General features: G+C 38.1%; 2 protein-coding genes and 2 long non-coding RNA genes across 5 annotated transcripts; 1 reads left to right on the forward strand and 3 right to left on the reverse strand.

Annotated features, from left to right (window-relative positions):
• Nucleotides 1–1,456: 1,456 nt before the first annotated feature.
• LOC139195291 (uncharacterized) lies at nucleotides 1,457–2,607 on the reverse strand. Its single transcript, XR_011580072.1, has 2 exons — nucleotides 2,392–2,607; nucleotides 1,457–2,249 (listed from the first exon to the last, which is right to left on the reverse strand). It is a non-coding gene; the product is annotated as an uncharacterized lncRNA (long non-coding RNA).
• A 226-nt stretch (nucleotides 2,608–2,833) lies between these two features.
• LOC139195290 (uncharacterized) lies at nucleotides 2,834–3,426 on the reverse strand. Its single transcript, XR_011580068.1, has 3 exons — nucleotides 3,296–3,426; nucleotides 3,112–3,180; nucleotides 2,834–2,963 (listed from the first exon to the last, which is right to left on the reverse strand). It is a non-coding gene; the product is annotated as an uncharacterized lncRNA (long non-coding RNA).
• An 8,052-nt stretch (nucleotides 3,427–11,478) lies between these two features.
• Nucleotides 11,479–13,039, forward strand: LOC139195288 (uncharacterized). Its single transcript, XM_070820546.1, has 5 exons — nucleotides 11,479–11,589; nucleotides 12,017–12,161; nucleotides 12,309–12,585; nucleotides 12,690–12,751; nucleotides 12,908–13,039. Exons 2-5 carry the CDS (start codon nucleotides 12,022–12,024, stop codon nucleotides 12,936–12,938), a joined length of 510 nt encoding a protein of 169 aa, XP_070676647.1. The 5' UTR covers nucleotides 11,479–11,589; nucleotides 12,017–12,021; the 3' UTR covers nucleotides 12,939–13,039.
• A 5,881-nt stretch (nucleotides 13,040–18,920) lies between these two features.
• LOC103428251 (receptor-like protein EIX2) lies at nucleotides 18,921–22,335 on the reverse strand. Of its 2 annotated transcripts, none has more exons than XR_011580058.1 (2): nucleotides 19,321–22,335; nucleotides 18,921–19,150 (listed from the first exon to the last, which is right to left on the reverse strand). XR_011580058.1 is itself a non-coding variant. In XM_070820534.1 (2 exons), the coding sequence occupies exon 1, from the start codon at nucleotides 22,261–22,263 to the stop codon at nucleotides 19,372–19,374; it is 2,892 nt and encodes a 963-aa protein (XP_070676635.1). In that variant the 5' UTR covers nucleotides 22,264–22,335; the 3' UTR covers nucleotides 18,921–19,150; nucleotides 19,328–19,371. The 2 variants fall into 2 exon arrangements, 1 of the variants encoding a protein (XP_070676635.1); XM_070820534.1 differs by having other exon boundaries at nucleotides 19,328–22,335.
• Nucleotides 22,336–23,895: the final 1,560 nt, after the last annotated feature.

Here is a 23,895-nt window from a genome sequence, read left to right on the forward strand (position 1 = left end):
GAAAAATCACTACGAAGTTCGATTCTGGAGATGTAATTTTCCATATTCTGGTGGTGGAATAATTAAGTTTGAGATACGAGTTTTGGTGACATCACGTGTCGATCCTGGGCGTATGTCGGGATCGAGATGTGACAATGAAACTCATGGAACACTATGAAAGAATATGAAACACATAAAAGAATTTTTTTTTTAAATTATTTTAGTTGTTGGATTTAAATTTGGATCGTTAGATTTGATCATATTAGATTTTAACTGTTGGATTCGGTGAATTCATAAACATAAAACTACAAAAAAAATACACATATATGGTGGGCCAGCCCACTAACTCGAGGGGAATCCTAGGGTAAATATGCCCCAAAAATGAGTTTTGGGTTAAAACTCATATTTGGCTCGAGGGTTAGAGCAAATTGGGGTAGGTTTAGAATATAAAATTTGAGTTTTATTCCCAAAGGTTGGAGTAGGTCTATGTGGAAAGGAGGAAAAGGTGGAAAGGAGGAAAAGTGGTAGAGAAAATGAGGGAAAGTGGTAGAGAAAAGAGGATGAGGTTCCTCTCCGAATCCTCTTTATGATCTTCACATCTCATCTATTTATCAAACATCGTGTGGTTAGATATCATTACGTACTGTTTGTGTTTAATTTTAAATAAAAAATTTCAAAATAATTTTTGGTTGCACGATGTACGATTAACAAATAAGATGTAAGATCCTCACAAAGAGGATCCATATGAGATCCAAATCTGAGAAAAGGGGAATAGGATCTTATCCGGATCCCTTTTGTGAAGATCTCGGGAATCACTTCATAGTATCCTTTTATTTATCATCTTGCGGCTAGAAATTATTTTTGAATTTTTTTTATTTAAAATTGAACACAAATAATATCTGATAAAAATTAATCACATGACAAAATTATCCCTGAGATCCTCCTCATCCGAGAAAATGTGGGAAAGTGGTAGGGAAAAGGTGGGAAAGGGTGGGTGGAGGTAAAAGGTGGAAAGGAGGTAAAGTGGTCGAGAAAATGAGGGAAAGTGGTAGAGAAAAGGTGGAAAAAGGGATTGGAAGAAGAAGAGAAAGGTGGTGGGGGCATGGAATGGATGGTTGGATTCTCTTTCCTTGTTTTTTTTCCCACTCATTTTCTCATTTCTTATTTGAACGGTCGCGGTTAAGCCACGTCAACATCTTGTATTAATTTTATATATAAAGAGAAAAATAAAATAGAAAATGTGAGAGTACGGAATTGAAGGGGATGGAAAGAGAAGGGAAGAGAATCCTAGTCCACTCCGAGAATGTAAGCACATTTTACTGAACCTTGTAAATATTGTATTCCATTTATATTTTCTTACTGTTGATTATATTTCATATAGCCTTCTCGAAATCTTTTATAATACAGACCATTAGAATAAGATGAACTAGAGAATTACATGAAATTGCACTTGGAATATTAAGCAGCTGGGACTAGTAAACCATAATAAATTAATAATTGAACATTCAGGCCAAAAAACAAGGGGATGAACATTGGTATATAATGTGATAGAATTGCTCCAAAATCTTCATCAGTTGTCCAACTTCTACAATCCGGAAATCGATAGCCGGGGGCAACTGTGGGACCACTATTTGTAGGATGATGCCCCACGCGGCATCTAATAAGGTCCAACAGTCCGGAGGTGACCTTCCCTGTCCACAGGAGTCCCTTACACAATGTACACACATATCACTAATCCAAATTCTACTGCAGGTTTAAGAAAAATGGATGATTTCACCACTTCGGTACTCAGCACGGTGAAACCTGATCATGCTGCTGTAACTATACATAATCTCTGACATTCATGCGACAACGGATAATGGTGTAACAACTCCAGCAGAGTCAGAAACCAAACCGTCCTTCGATACTCCAGCACGGTGAAACCTGACCGTGCTGCAATCTCAGTCATCATCTTCATCATCAAGTACCATCCTTGACCTCCTTCTGCTTACACCACTCACTGGCAATGTACCTACTTCATCCTCTTAATCTGCCAAATCAGTGTCCATTTCCAGACGTAGCAAATCCTCCAAAATTTTCACAGGTCCAACATCTAATGGATTACCATTGCTGGTGCCTGTGACTTTTGTTCTCTGCCATTCAGACTCGCACGTTCGGCAGCAGCACCTTTGTCAACTCCATTTTCCAAAACACTGCCGCTTTCTGTTCCCTGAATCAAGACGGCTTCGGGGTTTTGATCCATGGACTTGGAAAGGGATCGCCTAGTTTTCCTACATCCAAAAGACAATTTGATTAGAAAAATGGCTACCTTACATACACAATCAGAATGCAATGACTATAGTTATTCGAATTCTTCTTTTTCGTTTTTTTCTCAGGGGGAGGTTTGAGGATGGAGAGAGGGAAGAGATTTACTTAAGAACAGAGCTTAGGATTTCATCATCAGAATCATCTTCCAACGCTTCTCGCCCAGTAGTCTGTTCTAGCAACTCGTCGCTATTATCCTTCTTGTCCCTAGAAGTTCAAACAAAAAGTTGTCAGACATAGGTATTTACACATCTATGTATGCATGCGAGTGTAAAGATGGAACCAAATACACATTCCTACAAGTTAATTCGGAATATGGAAACCGAACTGAATAATGAATTTAATAACCTTATATTGTAAGGTTTACGTAAAGATATTGGAGTCTGACATATGCAGTAAAAACGCCAAAACAGTGAAAACTAAGATGGACATACTAATCATTGACATTTACCTTTTCATTCATTAATGAAAATAGTGTTTCATCATCAGAGTCGTGCATTTTGTTTGCATTAGAGTCACTATGATCCTCATCCTTCAGCATGCCACGTGAAGGCCTCTTCTTCCGAGGAATATGCAAACCAAGCTGCTTAAGCTTACGAGAAACTTGAGGAGCTGTGAATTTCCCATCTCCATCCATCGCATTTGCAATCATATGGCTGCACTTCTTATGGCCTTTAAATCTGGGAAGATCAAAGAAAGCAAATTTTTCTTTAAAACAATATAATAGTAAACTTCCATTATCTACTTTTCTTTGGTAATCCTTCACCATTTATCAAGTGAGAAGATGTCAAATCTCATATTTCCACCAAGCCACCAAGTAATACTCACTGCTCATACAAAGCTCTGATATTAGCTTCCTGATCTTCACTGAGGGCACGGACCCTTTTTCTTGCTCGCCTATAAAAATATTAAGGTCAAATTAATTAACAGCTGAGCAGTGAAGCAACACAAACAAAACCAGCATGCATTACGATTTGCCATGAAATTAATGGCTAATTGACAAAACACTCACAAAGGCTGGCTTTTTGATTCAGAATGAGTGTTAACTGCTCCCTCTACTCTTCCATCTCCATCAATTTGACTAGGCCCAGTGGAACAGATTCCTGAGCTTTCCGAATTCTTTTCCTTCGTGCAACTTTCAGCCCTAGCTGTTTAAGCTTGTTAGAAATTTGAGCTGATGAAACTTTACCATCAGGATCAAGAGCTTCCGCAATAAGATGACTACAATTCTGGTCATCCTTGAATCTAGATTGACCATATTTGTTAGGAAAGATTTCAGTAAAGCAGGATGAAAAAAGTAGGTTACACTGCAAAAACAATATTGGCACAACTCAAATTATGCACACGTCATGGCCAATGCTTTTTATATTATTATGTTTCGGCTGATATCAGGTGTACTATGCCGGGTTAAAGGCTCAAGAAAGAATCTTAGATCAAGGAACCATACTTCTCATACAGATCCTTAATTTTCATCTCCAGTTCAGCTCCAATAACAAGTCGCTTGTTTTCTCTAGAAACCCTCTCAGTTTCATTCTCTATGGACTTTCCCTCACTGCAACAGTCGAATGCATCAAGGTCTCATTAAGATGACAATTTATAAACAATATTAATCATTAAGTTGTAAGTATAAAGGACGTACTTGTCATAATTAGCTTGCCCATCAGTCTCATTATCCGAAATATATGCAGTACCTCCCTCCGCTTTGCCAGACTTTTCTCCATCACTGTAAGAAATAAGAAGGCATATTCGTTAGCTCCTCTTGCAGTATCTCATCCATGTTGTGCTAGGATAGCACCAAACCCGTTGGAACCAACTCAAGCTAACCCACAAGAAATTTATCAAATGAAAATGCAAGAACAAAATATAAAAGACACCAAGATTTAACGAGGTTCCTCAACAGTCAGTGTAATTGGAGTACGTCCTCGGAGCAGTAGGAGCTCACCCAATAATCCACTATCAACCAAATGGGAGTTTACAAAGTGTTGGCAATCTCACACCCAAATAACCCAATACACCTAATAGCTCTCACACACCACATAAACAAATAGAGAAAGAAATATAATGAATAATTTCTTCTCTATACATATAACTCAAAGCTATTACAACAACAACTACTTTGGTAGATGATTACTAACCAAATAGAAGAGCACCTTCTTCTTCTTTTCTGCTCTTAATTTTCTGCTCTCTGCAGCTCACTTTGCTCTCTCAAAGATGGGCTACTAAAACAGAAAAAATGGTGCAAACTTCCTTCCTCTCTCTTACCTCCGTATGCACACATTCATCCATTATAAACACCCAATAAACAAAACCAAAGTAAAGACATAATGATTACTTTACAAACATCATCATGACCTTCTTTTTTTCTTTTCAACAAACATAATCATTTGTCTTTTTCTTTCTTTTGCCTTGTTTAATAGCCGAAAGTTGTTTGGCCATAATTCAACAATCTCCACTTTGGCCAAATTCCGAAAACACCATGATAAGCCAACCAACACAATCAACACAAAAATCACTCCCAAACACTAGCAAGAGAACAACTCATGTCGAGCCAAATGCTCCAAAACTCCTACTGCTCAACGCATTCTTTATATAGGCATAATGTGAGCCAAGTTCAAACAGTGAACAAACTTGGCTACACCAACAACCTTAGTCAACATATCAGCGGGGTTGTCTTTAGTTGGAATCTTTTGGATAATGATTTCCCCTTCACCAACAATTTCACGAACAAAGTGATAACGCACATCTATGTGCTTGGTCCTTGCATGATGAACCTGATACTTAGCCAAATAAATGGCACTCTGACTATCACAATGTACCTCCACCTGTTTCTGATCGACCCCCAAATCTCTAATCAACCCATGTATCCAAATGACCTCCTTTATAGCTTCATCAACTGCCATATATTCAGCCTCTGTAGTAGACAAGGCAACATACGACTGCAAAATGGACCTTCAACAAACTGGTCCTTTAGCCATAGTAAACACATAGCCTGTAGTAGACTTCCTTCCATCCAGATCACCTGCATAATCTGAATCAACATAACCAACTGCAAAATGACCAATACCAGAGTCATCCCTCTCAAAGCATAAACCAACATCTCGAGTACCATGGAGATACCTCAATATCCACTTAGCTGTTTGCCAATGCTCTTTACCTGGATTATGCATATATTGACTCACCATACCAACTGCATGAGCAATATCCGGTCTAGAGCATACCATTGCATACATCAAACTACCAACCAAATTTGCATATGGTATATTTTTCATTTGCAACTTCTCTTTATCAGTTTTAGGACATTGTAGAGAACTCAATTTAAAATGAGAAACCAAAGGGGTACTAACTGGTTTGGTTGAATCATGAACTCTAAACTTCCGAATCAACTTCTCAAGGTATTGTCTTTGATTCAATCTGACCAAACCCCTCGCTCTATCTCTAGTGATCTCTATCTTCTTCGCTTCACCAAGATCCTTCATCTCAAACTCATTCTTCATTTGCTTCTTCAATTTCTCAATCTCTTCAACATTCTTTGAGGCAATCAACATATCATCAACATATATCAACAAATAAATGAAAGACCCATCTTGCAACTTCTTGAAGTACACACAATGATCATATTGACTTCTAGAATAATTTTGGCCTCTCATAAATTTATCAAACCTCAAATACCATTGTCTTGGAGATTGCTTCAAGCCATAAAGTGATTTCTTCAATTTGCAAAACAAATTCTCCTTCCCTTTCACTGTATACCCATCCGGTTGACACATATAGATCTATTCATTCAAATCACCATGTAGGAAAGCCGTCTTCACATCAAGTTGCACAAGCTCAAGATCATACTGTGCAACAAGAGCTAACATAATGCGAATTGAGGAATGCTTCACAACTGGAGAAAAGATTTCATTGTAGTCAATGCCCTCCTTTTGTGTATACCCTTTAGCAACTAATATTGCTTTGAATCTCACATTGCTTTTCTCATCAGCATCATCCTTCTTGGCATACACCCATTTGCAACCGATAGCTTTCTTGCCCTTAGGCAATTTAGCTAACTCCCAAGTCTTGTTCTTCAAGAAAGAATTCATCTCATCACCCATGGCATTGCACCACATCTCCTTCTCCTCACTCTCAATGGCTTCTTCGAAGTTGGATGGAATATCATCAGTAATAATAGGAAGAGCAAAAGCAACATAGTCACTATACCGAGCTGGCTTGGTAATTTGCCTCTTTCTTCTGTTCTTGGCAATAGACTCTTGAGGTGAAACTTGCTCTTCAACTTGAATAGAATCTTCAGGTTCAAATTCTTCAACATCCTCATGGTCTCTAACTTCTTCACTTGTAGTGGCTTCAACATCAGCGGAAATAGGATTTGAAGTACCAGAGGCAACTTTCTCAAGCTCCACCTGTTGGACATCTTTCACATTCTTCTCAGAGTCTTTGTACATACTTTCTTCATCAAATGTCACATCTCTGCTGATTACAAGTTTTTTCATCTCTGGGCACCACAACCTGTAACCTTTGACACCACTACTAAAACCAAGAAAGATAGCCTTTTTGGCTCTAGGATCAAGTTTATTTTCAGTCACATGAAAATAAGCAGGTGAACCAAAAATACAGATATAGTCATAATCAGAAGAAGGTTTTCCAGTCCATACCTCCATTGGTGTCTTACCCTGAACAACAGCTGAGGGTAACCGGTTGATGATGTGACATGCATAATTAACTGTCTCTGCCCAAAATGACTTGCTTAAACCCGACTGAGACAACATACATCTAACCTTCTCAAGCAAGGTTCAATTCAATCTTTCTGCAACTCCATTTTATTGTGGAGTTCCTCGAACATTGAAATGTCTCACAATTCCTTCCTCTTTGCAAACTTTAAAGAAATGATATGATGTGTATTCACCACCATTACCCAATCTCAAAATCTTAATCTTTCTCCGGGTCTGGTTCTCAAACATTTTCTTCCAACCCAAGAAAATGCTTAACACCTCACTCTTGTGCTTCATAGTGTAGACCCAAGACCTTCTTGAATAATCATCAACAAAGGTCACGAACCAATGTCTACCACTCAAAGAGGGAGTCTTTGTAGGACCCCAAACATCTGAATGCACATAATCAAGAATGCCCTTCGTCTGATGTACAACAGTACCAAACTTCACTCTAGTTTGCTTCCCCAAGACACAATGCTCGCAGAAATCAAGCTTACAAGTCGTGGCACCTTTTAGAAGACCTTGTTTCACAAGCCCTTGTAGAGCTTTCTCACAGGCATGGCCTAATCTCATATGCCACAGTCTAGTAGTATCAGAATTGGATGTGCCCATATTTTCTGAGACTACAGATGCTTCACCTGTCACAGTGCTTCCTTGCAATAAATACAAATGGCCACATCGAGGAGCTTTCATCACAACAAGTGCACCATAAGTAACTTTCAATGTCTGTCCATCTGAATGAAACCTGAAGCCCTTGGATTCCAAAGTACCCAAAGAAATAAGATTTTTCTTCAAATTCGGTACATACCAAACACCTGTCAACTCTTTAACCATGCCATCATGCAACTTCAAACGAACTGTACCAATCCCTTTTGTTGTGCAAGGATTGTCATCTCCCATGAACACAACACCACCATCAAACTCTTTCAAGCTTGAAAACCAATCCTTGTGAGGAGTCATATGATGAGTACAACCCGTATCCAACACCCACTTAGTAGCACAATCAAATGATGAGGAAGTGGTTAAAGCAAAATCAGAAAAATTTGTTTCAACCTCAGCAACATTAGCTTCAGAACTTTATTTGCCTTTGGTCTTCAATCTAGGACAATCTTTCTTCCAATGGCCCTTATTACGACAAAAGGCACATTCATCCATTTCCAAAGGTTTTCTACCTTTAGAGTTTCCTCTAGGTTGAGACTGTGATTTTTTCCTACTAGAAGATGATCTTCTCTCCGATGATCTACCTCTAACAAATAAAGCTTCAGAGGTACTATCATGATTTTTATCTCTATGCCTCATTTCATAATTCATCAAGGCATTTGACACATCTTCAAATTTCACAGTTTCTTTACCATGCATAATAGTGGTAACAAAATGCTCATAAGAGTCTGGTAAGGAATTCAACAATATTAAGGCCTTATCTTCATCCTTAATATCCTCATCTAAATTTAATAAGTCGACAATCAACTTATTAAAAGCATCAAGGTGTCTAATCATTTTTGTACCTTCTTTGTATTGGAAGTGGTAGAGCTTTTTCTTCAAGTGTAGCCGGTTCTCTGCACTCTTTGTCATATACTTGTCTTCCAATTTTTGCCACAACACACTTGCTAATGTCTCCCGTATCACAAAATACTTTTGAGTTTTTGCAAGGCACAATCGAATTGAAGAGCAAGCCCACAAATTTAATTTCTCCCATTCTGGCTTCGACATAACTTCTGGCTTCTCTCCCAAAGCGGCAAGTAGATCTTGTTGAGCTAACACATCTTTGACCTCACATTGCCACATCCCGAAGTTATTTGTGCCATCAAACTTTTCCACTTCGAACTTTACATTTTACACCGTAGTTCTTGCAAACCCGGAGCTGCTTCCAAAATGATTCTCATCTTGCCCGTCTGACATCTTTGGCAACTAGACAGTACCCAAGAGCAACCAGTGCTCTGATACCAATTGTTGTGCTAGGATAGCACCAAACCCGTTGGAACCAACTCAAGCTAACCCACAGGAAATTTATCAAATGAAAATGCAAGAACAAAATATAAAAGACACCAAGATTTAACGAGGTTCCTCAACAGTTAGTGTAACTGGAGTACGTCCTCGGAGTAGTAGGAGCTCACCCAATAATCCACTATCAACCAAATGGGAGTTTACAAAGTGTTGGCAATCTCACAACCCAAATAACCCAATACACCCAATAGCTCTCACACACCACATAAACAAATAGAGAAAGAAATATAATGAATAATTTCTTCTCTATACATATAGCTCAAAGCTATTACAACAATAACTACTTTGGTGGATGATTACTAACCAAATAGAAGAGCACCTTCTTCTTCTTTTTTGCTCTCAATTTTATGCTCTCTGCAGCTCACTTTGCTCTCTCAAAGATGGGCTACTAAAACAGAAAAAATGGTGCACACTTTCTTCCTCTCTCTTACCTCCATATGCACACATTCATCCATTATAAACACCCAATAAACAAAACCAAAGTAAAGACATAATGATTACTTTACAAACGTCATCATGACCTTTCTTTTTTCTTTTCAACAAACATAATCATTTGTCTTTTTCTTTCTTTTGATTTGTTTAATAGCCGAAAGTTGTTTGGCCATAATTCAACAATCCATTCAGAAAATTCCGTACTTTTTTTTGTCCCTTTGGTAAACTTGTTTCACAAAATTCATTCATATATCACAATTTCCCGCTTAATAGAGGCATCAGAAACATGTCTTACTTCTCATATCCAAGGTCATGAGAGAGCACGACATCAGCTTCATCTTCACCAAGTGCATCTGCTATGCTTCTACTTGTCCATCCTTTGTCCAGTGATTGACCAATTTCATCATTCCCTAAACTGTTTGCCCAGTTTCTAGTTTCTTTCTTCAAATGGCCAAGCTCTTGCAATAAATACTCAGCATTAATGTAATGGCATTCTTTGCGAGTTTTCCAGAAGAGAACTTCCACAAAAAGTAGGGGTTGATTTTTCATTTTTTAAAGCATTTTTCTGACTAAACTTTTCAAAAAATCGACAATATTTTCATACACCTTGCATGGACATGACTTCTGCTCAGCTAGAATGCCATAGAATGTAGTGAGGAGTGATAACTGCAAAAGTTTTTCCATGAAAACTTCAGAGGAGAAATGAACTTGAAATGGGTGCTTAAAATTATATAAGGTTGATACATAAAGTTTGACCTGATACAACATCGGAGAGAGCCCCAGGTCATCACTTATCCTTCGCAGCATGCTGACTACGTAGTGATTTGTACTGGTCGAGTTACTCTTATAAAACTTAAGCAACCAACACAACTTCTGGATGATGCTGTGGCTTGCAAAAGCAGAAATCAAAGTTGACACCTTAAAATCAACTTCATCAGTTGCAGCTACCTGCTCATCAGCAGAAGAATCGCCTGTGCTATAACCAAGATCACCATTGGCATAGTCAGAATCTCTGCGATCGATCCGTGCCAGGCTGTCTTCAATTTTTTCTGTCTCCAACAAAGATATTTTGCATTCATCAGGCTGATCAGGGATAATGGTGTCTTCTTTCCCATCAGAAATTGTGTTTAGGCTTCTGTTCTCCGTCACACACACTCACATCTGTTGATTGCTCTTCATTGGAGATTGCCAATCTCTATTTGAATGGTAGCATGTTCTCCTAAGAGTTTATTTTCTGTTTCCTTCTCAATCGGTGTTTTCTTCTTCCTCACTTTCCTAGATTTTTTAGAAACCTTAATCATAAAAGGAAATTGGTTTTAGTAGTGACTCTTTTTGTTTTTCCAAATTGTTTTAAGTAGAGAGACAATAATATTTGCCCCCTTTCCCCCTTCCAAAATTATGAATGCTACATACCCTCAAAGTTCCCTCTGCTTGAAGGTTTATGAGGAATCTGCTGGCAACAACTTAAGCACCAAATCTAGCATGCGAATCTGGTTAGTCAATAACCTGCATAGAGCTTTTTAGATATGGCAACTTAGTATGTGTCCTTCTAATGGGCCCCTAAAGTGCAATTGGTCCCTTTAAAAACTATGTCCTTCTAATGGGCCAGCTGGGCTTGGGTTCCAAGGCCCAAAGGCCTAGGTCCGTTGGTTTTGGGTTTTTAAATAAATAAATAAAGAAAGAAAAGGGTTGGGTTTGGGATTCAACAAGTTTGGGCTCGGGGTTTCACGGGCCTAAGGTCCGATTCTAATTGGCCCAAAGGCCTAAATGACAAGGGCTTGTATTCGGCTGCCCTAAGGTTTGGGCTCGGATGCAGCGGCCCAAAGGCCCTGGTTTGCTTGTTTTCGCCGGGGATGGAAGCCGGACAACACGAAGGAGAAAGCCATCCAGTCAGGAAGGACGGACAAAGTTTTGGAGTTCTTTGGAACGAATGGGAATGATTTGTTGCCAAGGGGCGAGGATTGGACTGCATGGTTTGGTGGGTTTGTCTTTTCGTCTTTCTATTTTGGTATGATGAAGCTACTGTCTTTCGTTGATTTACCTTTTTCATATGTAAAGAAACCAAACTCTGATCCTGAGTTTCGTATATACTTTTCAAAGGAATGGTACGAGGCCTTGCGTTTATCTGTGAGGAATTTCTTTAGTGAGATCTTCAATGGTACTCATATCCTTCAAAATTGTTTTTTATTTACATTTTTGTATATGTTGCGTCCAACTCCATAGACTTTTGATGTTATCAGAATTTCATAGCTACCATACGAAAACCAGTTTTGTTTGTACCAACCATGCTCTAATTTATTTTGAGTTTGTATATTTCAAGTGAAAACGAGGTTAGTTTTGCATTGGCTTTCAGAATCTTGGTTCCAGCAGGAAGCCATTTCCGCAAGAATTGATGGGGAAGGCATGGTTGTGTGTGTGCAGTTTGTGGGGTTACCCGGTCAGGAATGGGTTACTGAGGTAGGTATGGAAGAGTTTTGACTTCTCTGTTTCCTCCCTTGATTCAACAGGTAATGCACTGTTTCCTCCCTTGATCCTATTATGCTTTTGCTGCTGTATTTTGAGTTTGAAGAAAATGCCCTTAACTAAACCACGCATGCCAGCCCTTTTGAAAATCAGTTCAGAGAAGACTACTGTCAACCGTCTGAAAAAAGACATCAAGCTACTCAATCTCAAGCTGTCAGAACTTCAGGCTTTGTTGGAGGAAAAAGATGGTGAATTATGCCAGTTAAGAAGGTAAAGTTTTTCATTGTTTCAGCCCTTTAGAGTTGAGAGTGCCACGTTTTATATGTTGTATATACTTGGTGCTGGGGTTCGTCAGTATTTTGAGACTATCATGTTTTTCTCTCTTCCTTATTCCTTTATTTCATTTTTGAAAATCAGTAATTGTTCATCAGTAGCCTATGCAAGCACTGAACGAACCAGGAGTTCATCAAGTGTAGTGCATGAGCAAAATCGTCTTATATCTAAAGATACTCAGGAAACTTGCCCTCCTGATACTTTTCAAATAGGGGAAGCAGAGGTGGATCCAGATTGGGTTGTTGCTGGAAACATGAGAAGTAGACCAGAATTTAGCACATCTAAGTCGGATCCTAATTTAAGTTCTCAATCAAGTCCTCGCGTGATAGTATTCAGCAGTTCGAGGATGGCACCTATAATGGTAGGCAACTTCTATGTCTGAATTATTTTTCCTTCGTGTGGTGGGGATGGTTCAGTAGCTGTTATGGAGATTATCTGTTAAGTAACTATGGAATATGACTGCAGAAAATGGCAGGGAAAGCCATGTACAAGACTTCCCTGAAGTTAAGGTTAAGGTTGACTTCCAGGTAAATTTCTTCTAAGGCATGATTGGATCTTGATGCTATTCAATTCGTTGTGCTTTTGTAGTTTTCTTGCTCCCTTTTTTCTGGTACTTTTCTTCAGCTTCAGTTGTTTATGTTTTATTGGAGACTCCATAACTTTCAGATCATCGTTGCTTTTAGGAGACATTTTTGGGCCACACAAGTCCAATAACCAGGTTGATCTCTCACTCTTTTCTCCATACGTGTGTCTGAGTGGCTTCGTTGTGTATAGCATTTCCTGATTCTCGTGTTTCGAAGATCCAGGTGATGCACTGATCTTTTGCCTTTGGAAGTGGCACTGTAGAAATGAATAGTGTTTCGATAATTACGTTTTTGCCCATCACTGATTACAATCCAATGTGGGCATGGTTTATTCTGAAGGGCAGTTTTGTCCTCTCCAATTTGGGCGAGATGGGGGGGTCAGCGGGCAGCTATCATTTGGTCCCTTTCGATTAGGGTTTCGGGGAGGGCCTGCGAGAGACAGGGGGGGGGAGAGAGAGAGAGAGTCTGTAGGGTTTCGAATGGGTTGGGTGGGTTAGAGACTTTCATTTCCTGCTTTCTAAAGCTGCAGTGGGACTCGGTGAGCCCATGCCGTCGGGAGAGTGAGAGCGAGCGAGCAGAGAGAGAAGAGAGACAGGGAGGGAGAGAGATAGGGATTTGGTGAGAGGAAGGCATGCGGCTTGCAGGCAGACAGAGTCACAGGGGGTGTACGATTGGAGGGAGAGGGAGAGGGCGCGAAAGAGAGAGTGGGAGAGGGAGGAGTAAGGATCGCTCGCTGAGGGTTTCACAGTTGGGAGGCCATGCTGATGGAGATGGAGATAGAGATAGGAGAGGGAGAGGGAGAGAGGGAGACGGAGACAGAGAGCGACAGAGAGAGAAGGAAAGGGAAGAGTGGGGATCTCAGCGCCATTGCTGCAGATCCTTGATCTTCTTCGATCCCATCTCCGTGTTCTTCTCAGCCTCTCACAGTCGCAGCATCACTCGCCCACTCACTCACTCACTTACTCACTACAGGTACACCTCTTAAACTTTCGCTCACTCTCTCTCCACTGAAATTTGAAGGTGATTTTCCAACCCTAAATTGATATATTTCATACCTTTATTTTATCTTGATTTATCTGGAATTGATAGCTGTTGAGGTAATTATTAATCCATACTTCCGATTGTAATTTTTCTTTTTTCTGTGTTCAGTAAGTTTGATCAAATGGGTTTCTTTGGACTTGCATAAGTTGTGTATAATATCGCTTCAATCATTTATTGGCTTCCTTTTGTATTATTGAGTCTTGGGTTTTGCTGGAAATTGTATAAATTTTGACCAATTGCATAAATTATTGAGCTTTTGTTTGGTATTTTTATGGCTACTGTGCTAATTAGTTCATACCCAAAAAGGAGCAGATAATTAACTGCTCTAATCACTAATTCCCCACTCTAAGAACTTGAGACCTTGGACTGATATTTATTTCTGAGATTTATTATTTATTTTTGTATAAAATATTTAAAGGTGTTAAACTTATAGTGTAATTATAAAGTATGGGTCTTTGATTCCATATAAATTGCTGTTTATATTTGTGAATTCAAGAGGGGAGCATTTACATGTGGAGGCAACAAGGAGGGGTGGCTTTGAGAAGGTTGGGCTATTTATTTTATCTGTAGTTCTTCATTTCACTAAATTAAATATGAATTATTAATTTTTCAATTTTTAAAATGAAAGATAAAAGAAAATCATATGTACTTAATTATATATATGTGTGTGTATAGATAGTTTCAGAGAAGAAATGGAGGGAAGTGGGAGGTGTTTTCATGTTCTCCCCAACACAACAAGTGCTTCATTTGTGCTAAGGAAACACTACTCAACCCTTCTCTGCCTTTACGAGCAGGTTCCTTCTCTCTCTCTGTATTTCTTTGGTGCTTACGTACATTAGTTCTAATGAATGTCTTTTCATTAGGCTGATGCTGATGGCAACGGAACCGACCATGATGAGTTCATCGCAGCAACAATGCACTCGAACTGGATGGATAAACATCTCTACACTACCTTCCAACACTTCGATAAAAGGAGAGATGTGAGATTTTTGAAACCGTTTTCATTTGGGTAAACTTAGTTTTCATTTTTTGTGGTGTCTATAGGGAGATTAGTTTTCTGTCAATTTTTTATTGAGATGTTTTTTTGGCAATCTGTAGTTTTGGATTTGTTTATGTTTCGTGCTTTTGTGTAACTGAACTAGGGTTTATTAAACTCAATCACTTCCTTTTATCCTCCTGCTTTGTTACGATACAACTCATGACGGTTTGTTTCTTTGATTGTTAATTTCAGAAGAGCAACTTTTTATGGGACAATGTGCCCTTTTTTTCTTAGATAAACAGGCTTTTCACTATCTTGCATGCTTTGGCAACAAGGATTAATAAAACTGCACGTCTATTATAGAGAGAGAGATAAATGTAGGGAGAAGTTGGAATTGGAGAGAGTGAGGGTGAGGGAGGGATGACGTTGCTTTCCAAAGATTTGTTTGGAATTGTTTCTCCAGTTCTTTGTATTTGTTTGGGATTGTTTCTTTTTTACTGAATTATTTTGGTCCCTGCCGCTAAAATCTGATTCCTGCTATTAATTGCTGCTGAAATATGACTTTTGTTATCAATTTTTGACCTTTCATATTTATGCTGCTTTGGGATTCCATTCGAATCAAATAATGTAGTTAATCTTGATATGAATTCTCTCTGCAACAATATTAGGGACTTTAGTTTAAATTATCACTAATTTGTTCTTGATTTGGCATTGAATCTTGGTTAATTTGGACTGCAGGTGGTTCTGATATAAAGGAGAAGCTGCAAGAGCTTATGATCTTGCTGCACTTAAGTACAACCGTTCTTTAACTCATATAAACTTTCCGGTAGGGTTCAAACTGTTAAGAGTTTTATGATTTTGTAAAAGCTTTAAGTAGCAGAAGCTTGGTCTATTTGCAGTTGCATTATTACACTATACAAAGCTAGCAGCAGCTTAACCCCATTCACAAATGCATATTTACTTTGTCCTTGGCGTCTACGCTTATTGCTGTCACTTCTCCTTTGTACTCTTTCTCCTTTTTGATGAAATTACGGTCTGCCCTCAATCTCCAACTTTCTTTTGCAGTTACACCCCTGTGCTCTCATAGAGGGAAGCTCATGGCTCACAGTGTCGCTTGGGCCAATCTCGGCCTCACTCACCCTTCTGACATCGATGCCCCAAAGGTATATTTCTCTCATCGCTTTCGGAATCTAGTATATATGTGTGTGTGTATATTTGCCAATGGAAATTTGTAATTTTGATTGTTCTCTGGTGTTGGTTTTGTGAAAAATGTTGAATGTGAATGATCATTGTCTAAGGGGAACATTATAATCCAAAGCTGTAACTTGAGTTTTGGAGTTAAACTCGAAAAAGCTTTAGTACTAAATATTATCGTGTATGAATGTGATTATAATCTAAAGCTGTAACTTGAGGTTTTGGAATGAAACTCAAAAGAGCTTTAATACTAGATATTATTGTGTATGAATGTGATACTTGATCTTACTATACACTGCAAATAAGTGATAAGAGATGGTGAGCCCGTTTTAAGTGTCATTTGTCTTCAGAAACTCAAATTTTGACTCTTTTGTATATATTGGTGGAAATGCAGAAATGGGTGCTCTTTGCCGCTGTCCTTATTTTATGTATTCAGTTGCATAGAGTCGACATGACATGCACAACGATGGTCAGATTGCCACCCTTGGTGGTATTATCTTTACAACACATTCAAATTGAGGATTTAGAAAATCTAATAATAAAACTCAAATATATGTTCCATGCTTTTTGTTTTCATTTTGGGTGAAAAGGTTGGAGCTTTGGATTGAGGTTTACCTTTAACCTATAATTTTGTGCGCAGGACATCATCTTGGGAGTCTTTAACATAATTATTCTTCTATTTCATGGATTCGAAATGTGTTTAGTATCTCATTTAATTGATGTACCTTTGCTCATTTAACTCAAATTTAATACGATTTGCTCCTCCAATTTCTCTGAATTGCTAATGGAATTATTTTCTTTGAAAATTTTAGGAACTCTGGTTGTGGGAGGAAGAAGCCAGTTCCTTACTATTTTTAGGTAAACTTATATGTGCCCTGATTGCATGTTCAAAGTCTAATTAGTTATATAAATTTTTTATTTATCTTTGCTAAGCTTTCGTACATGGATTTTAAATATGTGATTGAAATATGGATCATATTTTTGAAACTCTTTATCTCATTGTTTTTTGAGTAATTTTTTGGAAGTGAGGTTGAATACCAATTGGTGGTCTCTGTCTGAGATTTAGTTCTTTTTAAACACTCCTCATAGGCCATTATGATTGATAGTTTAATACGATAGCAGAAATGCAAATTTGTGCTCCTTTAGTTTATGTCTATTAAGTCGCTTTTGGAATTAACAATTACCATGCATCCAATTCTAGGACTTTATATTTACATGTAGGGAGTCGGGTTTTTTGATACAGAATGTAAGTGACCCCACTTCACGTACTCTGAAAGTATCTAAGCTTGGTAATGAATTTGACGGGCATGTCTGATGCCTTCTCAAACATGAATAGCCTGTGGGGTTTAAGATTGATATCAATTCCAAATTATGGAATTGATATCAAAGGCAAATTGTAAAATTGATATCAAAGCCAATAGTAAGTTTTTGGGGGCTTCTTGGTATGATAGTTATGTCTGTTCTGTGTTTGTTTTCTTTCCGTCTGTTCTTAGAGCGTACTCCTTATCCTTTGATATGTAATTTGTGTTGGCTTAAATGAAAGGTTTGTCTCTTCTCAAAAATGATGAATCCGACATGTTACTTTGTGGTCTTCTGATTGCTCTTCTATTTAATATCTTTTAAATCCCACTGTGTGTTCAAAGTGCTGGATGGGTTGTGCTTTTACCAACCCTAATAAAATTTTGTTTGAATCATGCTGTCTGATAACTCTGTTTTTCTTTTTTTCCTGTTTGTGGTTTTTAGTCTTTGTCATTTAATTGGTGTAGCTTTGCTAGGATCTCTGTTCCGGCAGTGTGTGATTAGTGCTAATGGAATTTCAGCACTGTTTCTGAACTATTGTTCGAATTGTTGTATCTAAGTATGCATTATACATTCAATTGAGCCAATGAAGCATGTGTGCCAACGAATTTTGAAGAGTTCGGCTTGGTTTTCTCTCTTTGGTCTTTAATATTTAAGTGTGAGGCACCTGATTGTTGACTAATTGAGTCCCTTCTCTAAGTTTTTTAGTAGATACTGTGTAATTTGCTTTTATGAGCACTTCTTTATGCTGTCAAGTTCCCAAAATGTACAAGGAGATATCAAGTTTAACAAGTCACGAACTGTGATCAATCCAAATGCAGTGAAATTAGGGATTTTACACTTAAAAACTCAGTTAGCTTTAGACCATAGGATTAGCATTTTGCACCTGTGAGTATCATTGACCTGCTCATTTAATTTTTTTGGATAAGAAATAAACTGTCATTGAAGGGAGAAGAAAGTGTACAAAATAATGTTTCTGTAAGCTTGCACTCATATGCCTAATATTTTAATTTCTTTTCTTGGCATTACCTGTTGAAATGGCTGCCTACACTACAAGACACATATTATGTGTGAACTACATGTTTTTTCTGTTTCTTAAGGAAATATAACTTTTTTGGAAACCATATCTTTCTAATCAAAGACGTTCAGTTTCTTGCCACTCATTGTACAATGTGTTTATATGCCAGCTCACTTGAATGTGTATAAAAGCAAAACTGTTTTATCTTATTGATCTCATTCACTCATGTATCCCTCTAATTGTTCATAATTGTGTTGAATTTATTCAACTTAAATGTGTTTTATTCATCCGATTACGCCTAAAACAGCTGGTTCCCGTAACAGGGTGTAATTTCTAGTTGAATCTAAAAGAACGAAAGTTGAGCCACTCGAAATTTATTGAAACTTATATGATCGTTGTCGGAACCATATTACACACGGCTAGGACGCAACTTGGATAGGAATATCTGACTCCGAGCCAAAACATTCCAAAATATTTCGACCAATTAGAATCTGAAATTCCGAATCCGAAAAAGAAAAAAAATCATATGGGAAGATCCGATCCGATTGAAAATCAAGGACGCACAGCATGACAGAGCAATCTATTATACATAATTCCCTTTAGACAAACAAGATAGTTGATGACAATTTATATCACCTTGCATCAGAATAAAAGAAAAAGAAGAAAACACTTCCGATATTACATTGAATCTAAAAGAACGAAAGTTGAGCCACTTGAAATTTAAATTTTAGAGTACGCTTCTGCCCCAACGAGAGCTACGGTATTACTTCTCGTCGACTTTTTTTTATTGATGATCCTTGTGGTTCCATATCTACAAAGTCAACAAAAAGTATCTTAAAATTAAAGGTAAATAAATAAAAAGCTTAAAAATAATGTTTCGGTAATCTTCTACCGAAATATCTCATTTAACTCAGAAAATACAAACGAATTTAACGGGTGGAGTTCGGAAGTACATAACAAATTAGGAGAGTAGGGCTTTACCGTTTACCTTTGAAATCTCCCCTGCAGCTTTGCCTTCACATGCAACGATCTTCACATAATCCGAGCTTTTATATCATCAAAGAACCGGAAATAGGCATACCTCCAAGACGTCTTAAGAACTAAAGTACCACAAACACTCCAGAATCCTATGATAAATCCAAGCGCCAAGCTAACATAAAATCCAAAGCTTATGAGACCATCATCATCTTGTTTGGTCTTCTCACTTCCACTGCCATTAGGGACTGCAGGATCTTCCGTTGTTACAGCTCCCGGGCATTCTGGTGTGAGCGGTTGCCCGCAAAGTCCAAGATTTCCCGTGAATTGAGAAGCATTAAAACTTTGAAGTTGAGTACTTAGGGGAATTCTTCCTGATAAGTTGTTGTATGACAAGTCCAAGACACTAAGATAATGTAAGCTCGAAAAACTCGGAGGAATGCTACCAGATATCTGGTTTCGTGACAAATCAAGCGATTCTAACATCTCCAGCTGACCAAAGTTGTTAGGAAGCACCCCAGTAAAATTGTTGCTTGACAGGTTCAGAGAAATCAACTTCAACAAGCTTGTTACACTTTCTGGAATGTCTCCGCTTAATTTGTTGCTCGAAATGTCAATGCTTCTCAAAAGCTTAAGATTTTCGCCAAACTCAATCAATATTCCTTTCCAAACCAGTTGCACAAACCCAAATACAGAGTCGTCCTCCACCTCGGGGGACATCGAAGACAAAGCTGTTATGTTAGGGAGGCAATGGGGCAAGGCTCCGGATAGATTGTTCTTGGAGAAGTCCAAAACATGAAGCGCAGGAAGACTGCATAGACTTAAAGGTATGTTTCCATAAAACTCATTCGACTTTAATCGAAGAACCAGCAACTTTGTTAGGCTCGGGCCTATCCATGTCGGTATCTTTCCAGATAGCTTATTGTCACCGAGGTCAAGAACTCTTAATTCTGTACAGTTCTCCAAAGAAGGCAATTCTCCCGAAAGTTTGTTATCCTGTAAGCGTAACAATACAACATCTTTTAAGTAGCCTAATGAGCTTGGAATTTTCCCGGAGAGAATATTCTTAGCCATGTTCAAGACGAACAAACTTCGAAACTGCATCCAACAAGTAGGAAGTTCGCCGGATAGCTGATTGTCGGAAAGGTCTAGATTAAACAAGTTTGGAGCTTCTGTTTTGCAAAAGGAAGATAAGGGTCCCGAAAACATGTTTTGGGAGAGACGCAGGATGGCTACACTTGAAGGAAACGGCGGAAGTGGGCCGTCCAAGAGATTAGATGACAAGTCAAAAGAAAAGAAGGTGCGGTTTTTTGTTGACAGAATTGGCAACTTTCCATGGATTTGGTTCATTGATAGGTTTAACTCGACGAAGCTGGTAGACAGATCCCAAAACTTATCAGGTATAGAATCCGAAATCTCAGCATCAGCCATGTAAAGTGAAGTAAGTTTTTTCTGAGTTTGAATCCATTTCGGAAAAGCAGGGCCAACCTTGCAAGAGGACAATCCTAGAGTTTTGATTTGGAAAGGCGGATTCCAATCCAAGCTAAAGTTGAAAGACAAAGGATTATGGGAAAATTCCAAAAAGTTTAAACGGGAGAGATTGGAGAAGTGCACTTCAGTTATGACACCATTTAAAGAATTCCAAGAAAGATCCAAATCTTCGAGGTTGGAAAGTTGGCCGATGCTCTCAGGTAGAGATCCGTTGAGTTGATTTTGGGAGACATATAACTGCCTTAACAACGAAAGACCTGTAAAATCAGGCAGTGATCCGGTGAACTGGTTTCTTAATAGGCTCAAGGATCTTAGCTGAGAGAGTGGCTGAAAACTTTTTGGAAGAGATCCACTTACGTTGGTGCCATCAATGTACAATACTTTCAAGGATGAAAATCTTGTAAGGTTGTCAGGACAAGAACCCGAAAACGGGTTCCCACTTAAACACAAGAACTCGAGGGTGTCTTGAGCACAAGACAAGTTTTCGACAGAGTCTTCAAGTCTGTCGGAAAGTGTGTTTCCCTCTAAATTCAACGACTCTAAGCTGCATAGGTTTCGAAATGATTTTGGTATCCCTCCTTCAAGTTTGTTATACAAGAGATCAAGAGACACGAGAGAAACCATGTTAGCAAAAACATCTGGGAAGGGACCTTGCAACTGATCACCAACTAAACCAATGTGAACAAGGTTGGTGCTGACATTGGCCATCCAATAAAATATTGAAAGATCAAGAATATTATCTGACAGTTCAAGGACTTGAAGAGAGTTTGAAGAATTGACAAAAGAAAGCGAACTCAGTTCAACATTGGGAAGATTACACGAAGATAACTGAAGCTCAACAAGTGAAGGGAGTTTGCTTATAGATTCTGGCCAATTTACAACCTCGGAAAAATTAAGACGCGACATATTCAAGTACCTCAAAGAAGAAAGATGAGATAACCACTCGAGATTTTCGAATGTGACATAGTTCCGTGCAAGATCAAGAGTATACAAACTAGAGAGATTTCCGAGTTGGGGAGGAATTGGTCCGCTAAGTTTAGCACCTGCTAGTTTGAGTTGTTCCAATCGACTCAAGGAACCGATGAACTTGGGAATTTCTCCTTGGAAATTATTGAAACTGAGGTCCAAGTAAGTTAGATATGGCAATTCAAGTAGAGGAGTAATCACACCACTTAGAGGAGTTCCAACATTAGAAATATCAGAATAATTGTAATAGAGATCTAGTGTGACGACATGACCTGTTTCGTTGTTGCAAGCGATTCCTCTCCAGTCGCAACAATCTTTGCCGGTTTCCCAAGAGGCAAGAACGTTGGACTCGTCGATGAGGCCCTGTTTGAACTGAAGCAGAGCGGTTTTTTCTGCTTGTAAGCACCTGATGTTGGAACTGATTCCAGCACCCAGACAGCATTTGGCAGATGTAAGAGCGAACAAGACAGAATATATGATTGTGAGCAACATGGTATGTGAAATTGTGAATTGAATTGTATGTAGATTTGGGAGCGAAAAGCAAGAGATGTTGCTTTATAGACTGATCCTTTTTTGTCGTTCTGTGGACGTTGACAAAAACCATGCAGAGGAGGAAAAGTGGTAGAGAAAAGGAGGGAAAGAGGTAAAGAAAGAGAAATGAGGATGAGGATCCTGTCTAGATCCTCACATACCATTTGTTCATTGAACATCGTGTAGTCAGAAATCATTAAAAATTATTTGCGTTTAATTTTAAATAAAATATTTAAAATAATTTATGGTTGCACGATGTACGATAAAAGCCTCCTCATCCGAGAAAAAGAGGGAAATGTTGTAAACATTGGTGGATGAATGAATGCCCACACAGTAATGTGGACTTGGGAAAAAAATGATGATTGCATTTGTGTGATACTTTCAAAAAGTGTGTGCTATGCTTTTCAAGATGTAATTATTATATTTGTTTGGAGTTGTTCTATAAATAGAGCACTCCGTATGCTATCAAAACACACTGCAAAAAAAAATATTAATAACATCAGTATCTCTTCCTCTCTATTTTATTCTATCAAAACAAGACAGATTATATGATTGTGAGCCACATGGTATGTGAAATGGTGAATTGAATTGTATGTGGATTTGGGAGTGAAAAGCAAGAGATGTTGTTTTATAGATTGATCCTTTGTTGTCGTTAAGATGCAGTCGTAGAAAAACAAAGCAAAGATGAGGAAAAGTAGTAGAGAAAAAGAGATTTTGGGGGGGGGGGGGGGGGGGGAGTGCTAAAGAAAAAGAGGATAAGAGTAAGACCATATCTAATTCTTGAGTTAAAACTTAAAATTTTTAACCTAAAAAATTGAGGTTTTAACTCCAAAATTTTGACCCAACATTATTAAAGAATGAATTTAACGTATTTTTTTTTCTTAAAGTAACTTTTTTTTTAAACAAATTATGTAGATTATCTTAATTTAATTTTATGAACATTTTAACTTGAAAATATTTTGATTCCAATAAATATTAAAAAATTACTAAACCAACACCATGAAGCTTATGGAATACTATGAAAGAATATGAAACACATAAAAGAATTTTTTTTTTTAAATTATTTTAGTTGTTGGATTTAAATTTGGACTGTTATATATTTTTTACTGTTGGATTTAATCATATTAGATTTTAATTATTGGATTCAATGAATTCATAAAACATAAAACTACAAAAACAAGACACATATATGGTGGGCCAGCCCACTAACCCAAGGGAAATCCTGGGCTAAATCTGCCCCCAAAATGAGTTTTTGGTTAAAACTCATATTTGGCCCAAGGGTTGAAGCAAGTTGGGGTAGGTTTAGAATCTAAAATTTGAGTTTTACTCCCAAGGGTTGGAGTAGGTCCATGTGGAAAGGAGGAAAAAGGTCAAAAGGAGGAAAAGAAGTAGAGAAAATGAGGGAAAGTGGTAGAGAAAAGAGGATGAGGTTGCTCTTCGAATCCTCTTTATGATCCTCATATCTCATCCATTTATCGAACATTGTGTGACCAGAAATCATTATGTATTGTTTGTGTTTAATTTTAAATAAAAAATTCAAAATAATTTTTGGTCGCACGATGTACGATGAACGGATAAGATGTAGGATCCTCA

This window comes from Malus domestica, chromosome 01 (genome assembly GCF_042453785.1).
Source record: "Malus domestica chromosome 01, GDT2T_hap1".
NCBI lineage: Eukaryota > Viridiplantae > Streptophyta > Magnoliopsida > Rosales > Rosaceae > Malus > Malus domestica.

Coding starts and splice junctions, on each gene's coding strand:
- LOC103428251 (XM_070820534.1), bottom strand. CDS start 22,263: ATGTTGCTCACAATCATATATTCTGTCTTGTTCGCTCTTACATCTGCC.
- LOC139195288 (XM_070820546.1), top strand. CDS start 12,022: ATGCCAGCCCTTTTGAAAATCAGTTCAGAGAAGACTACTGTCAACCGT. Junction 12,162..12,308: donor GAATTATGCCAGTTAAGAAG/GTAAAGTTTTTC, acceptor TTTGAAAATCAG/TAATTGTTCATCAGTAGCCT. Junction 12,752..12,907: donor AGGTTAAGGTTGACTTCCAG/GTAAATTTCTTC, acceptor CGTTGCTTTTAG/GAGACATTTTTGGGCCACAC.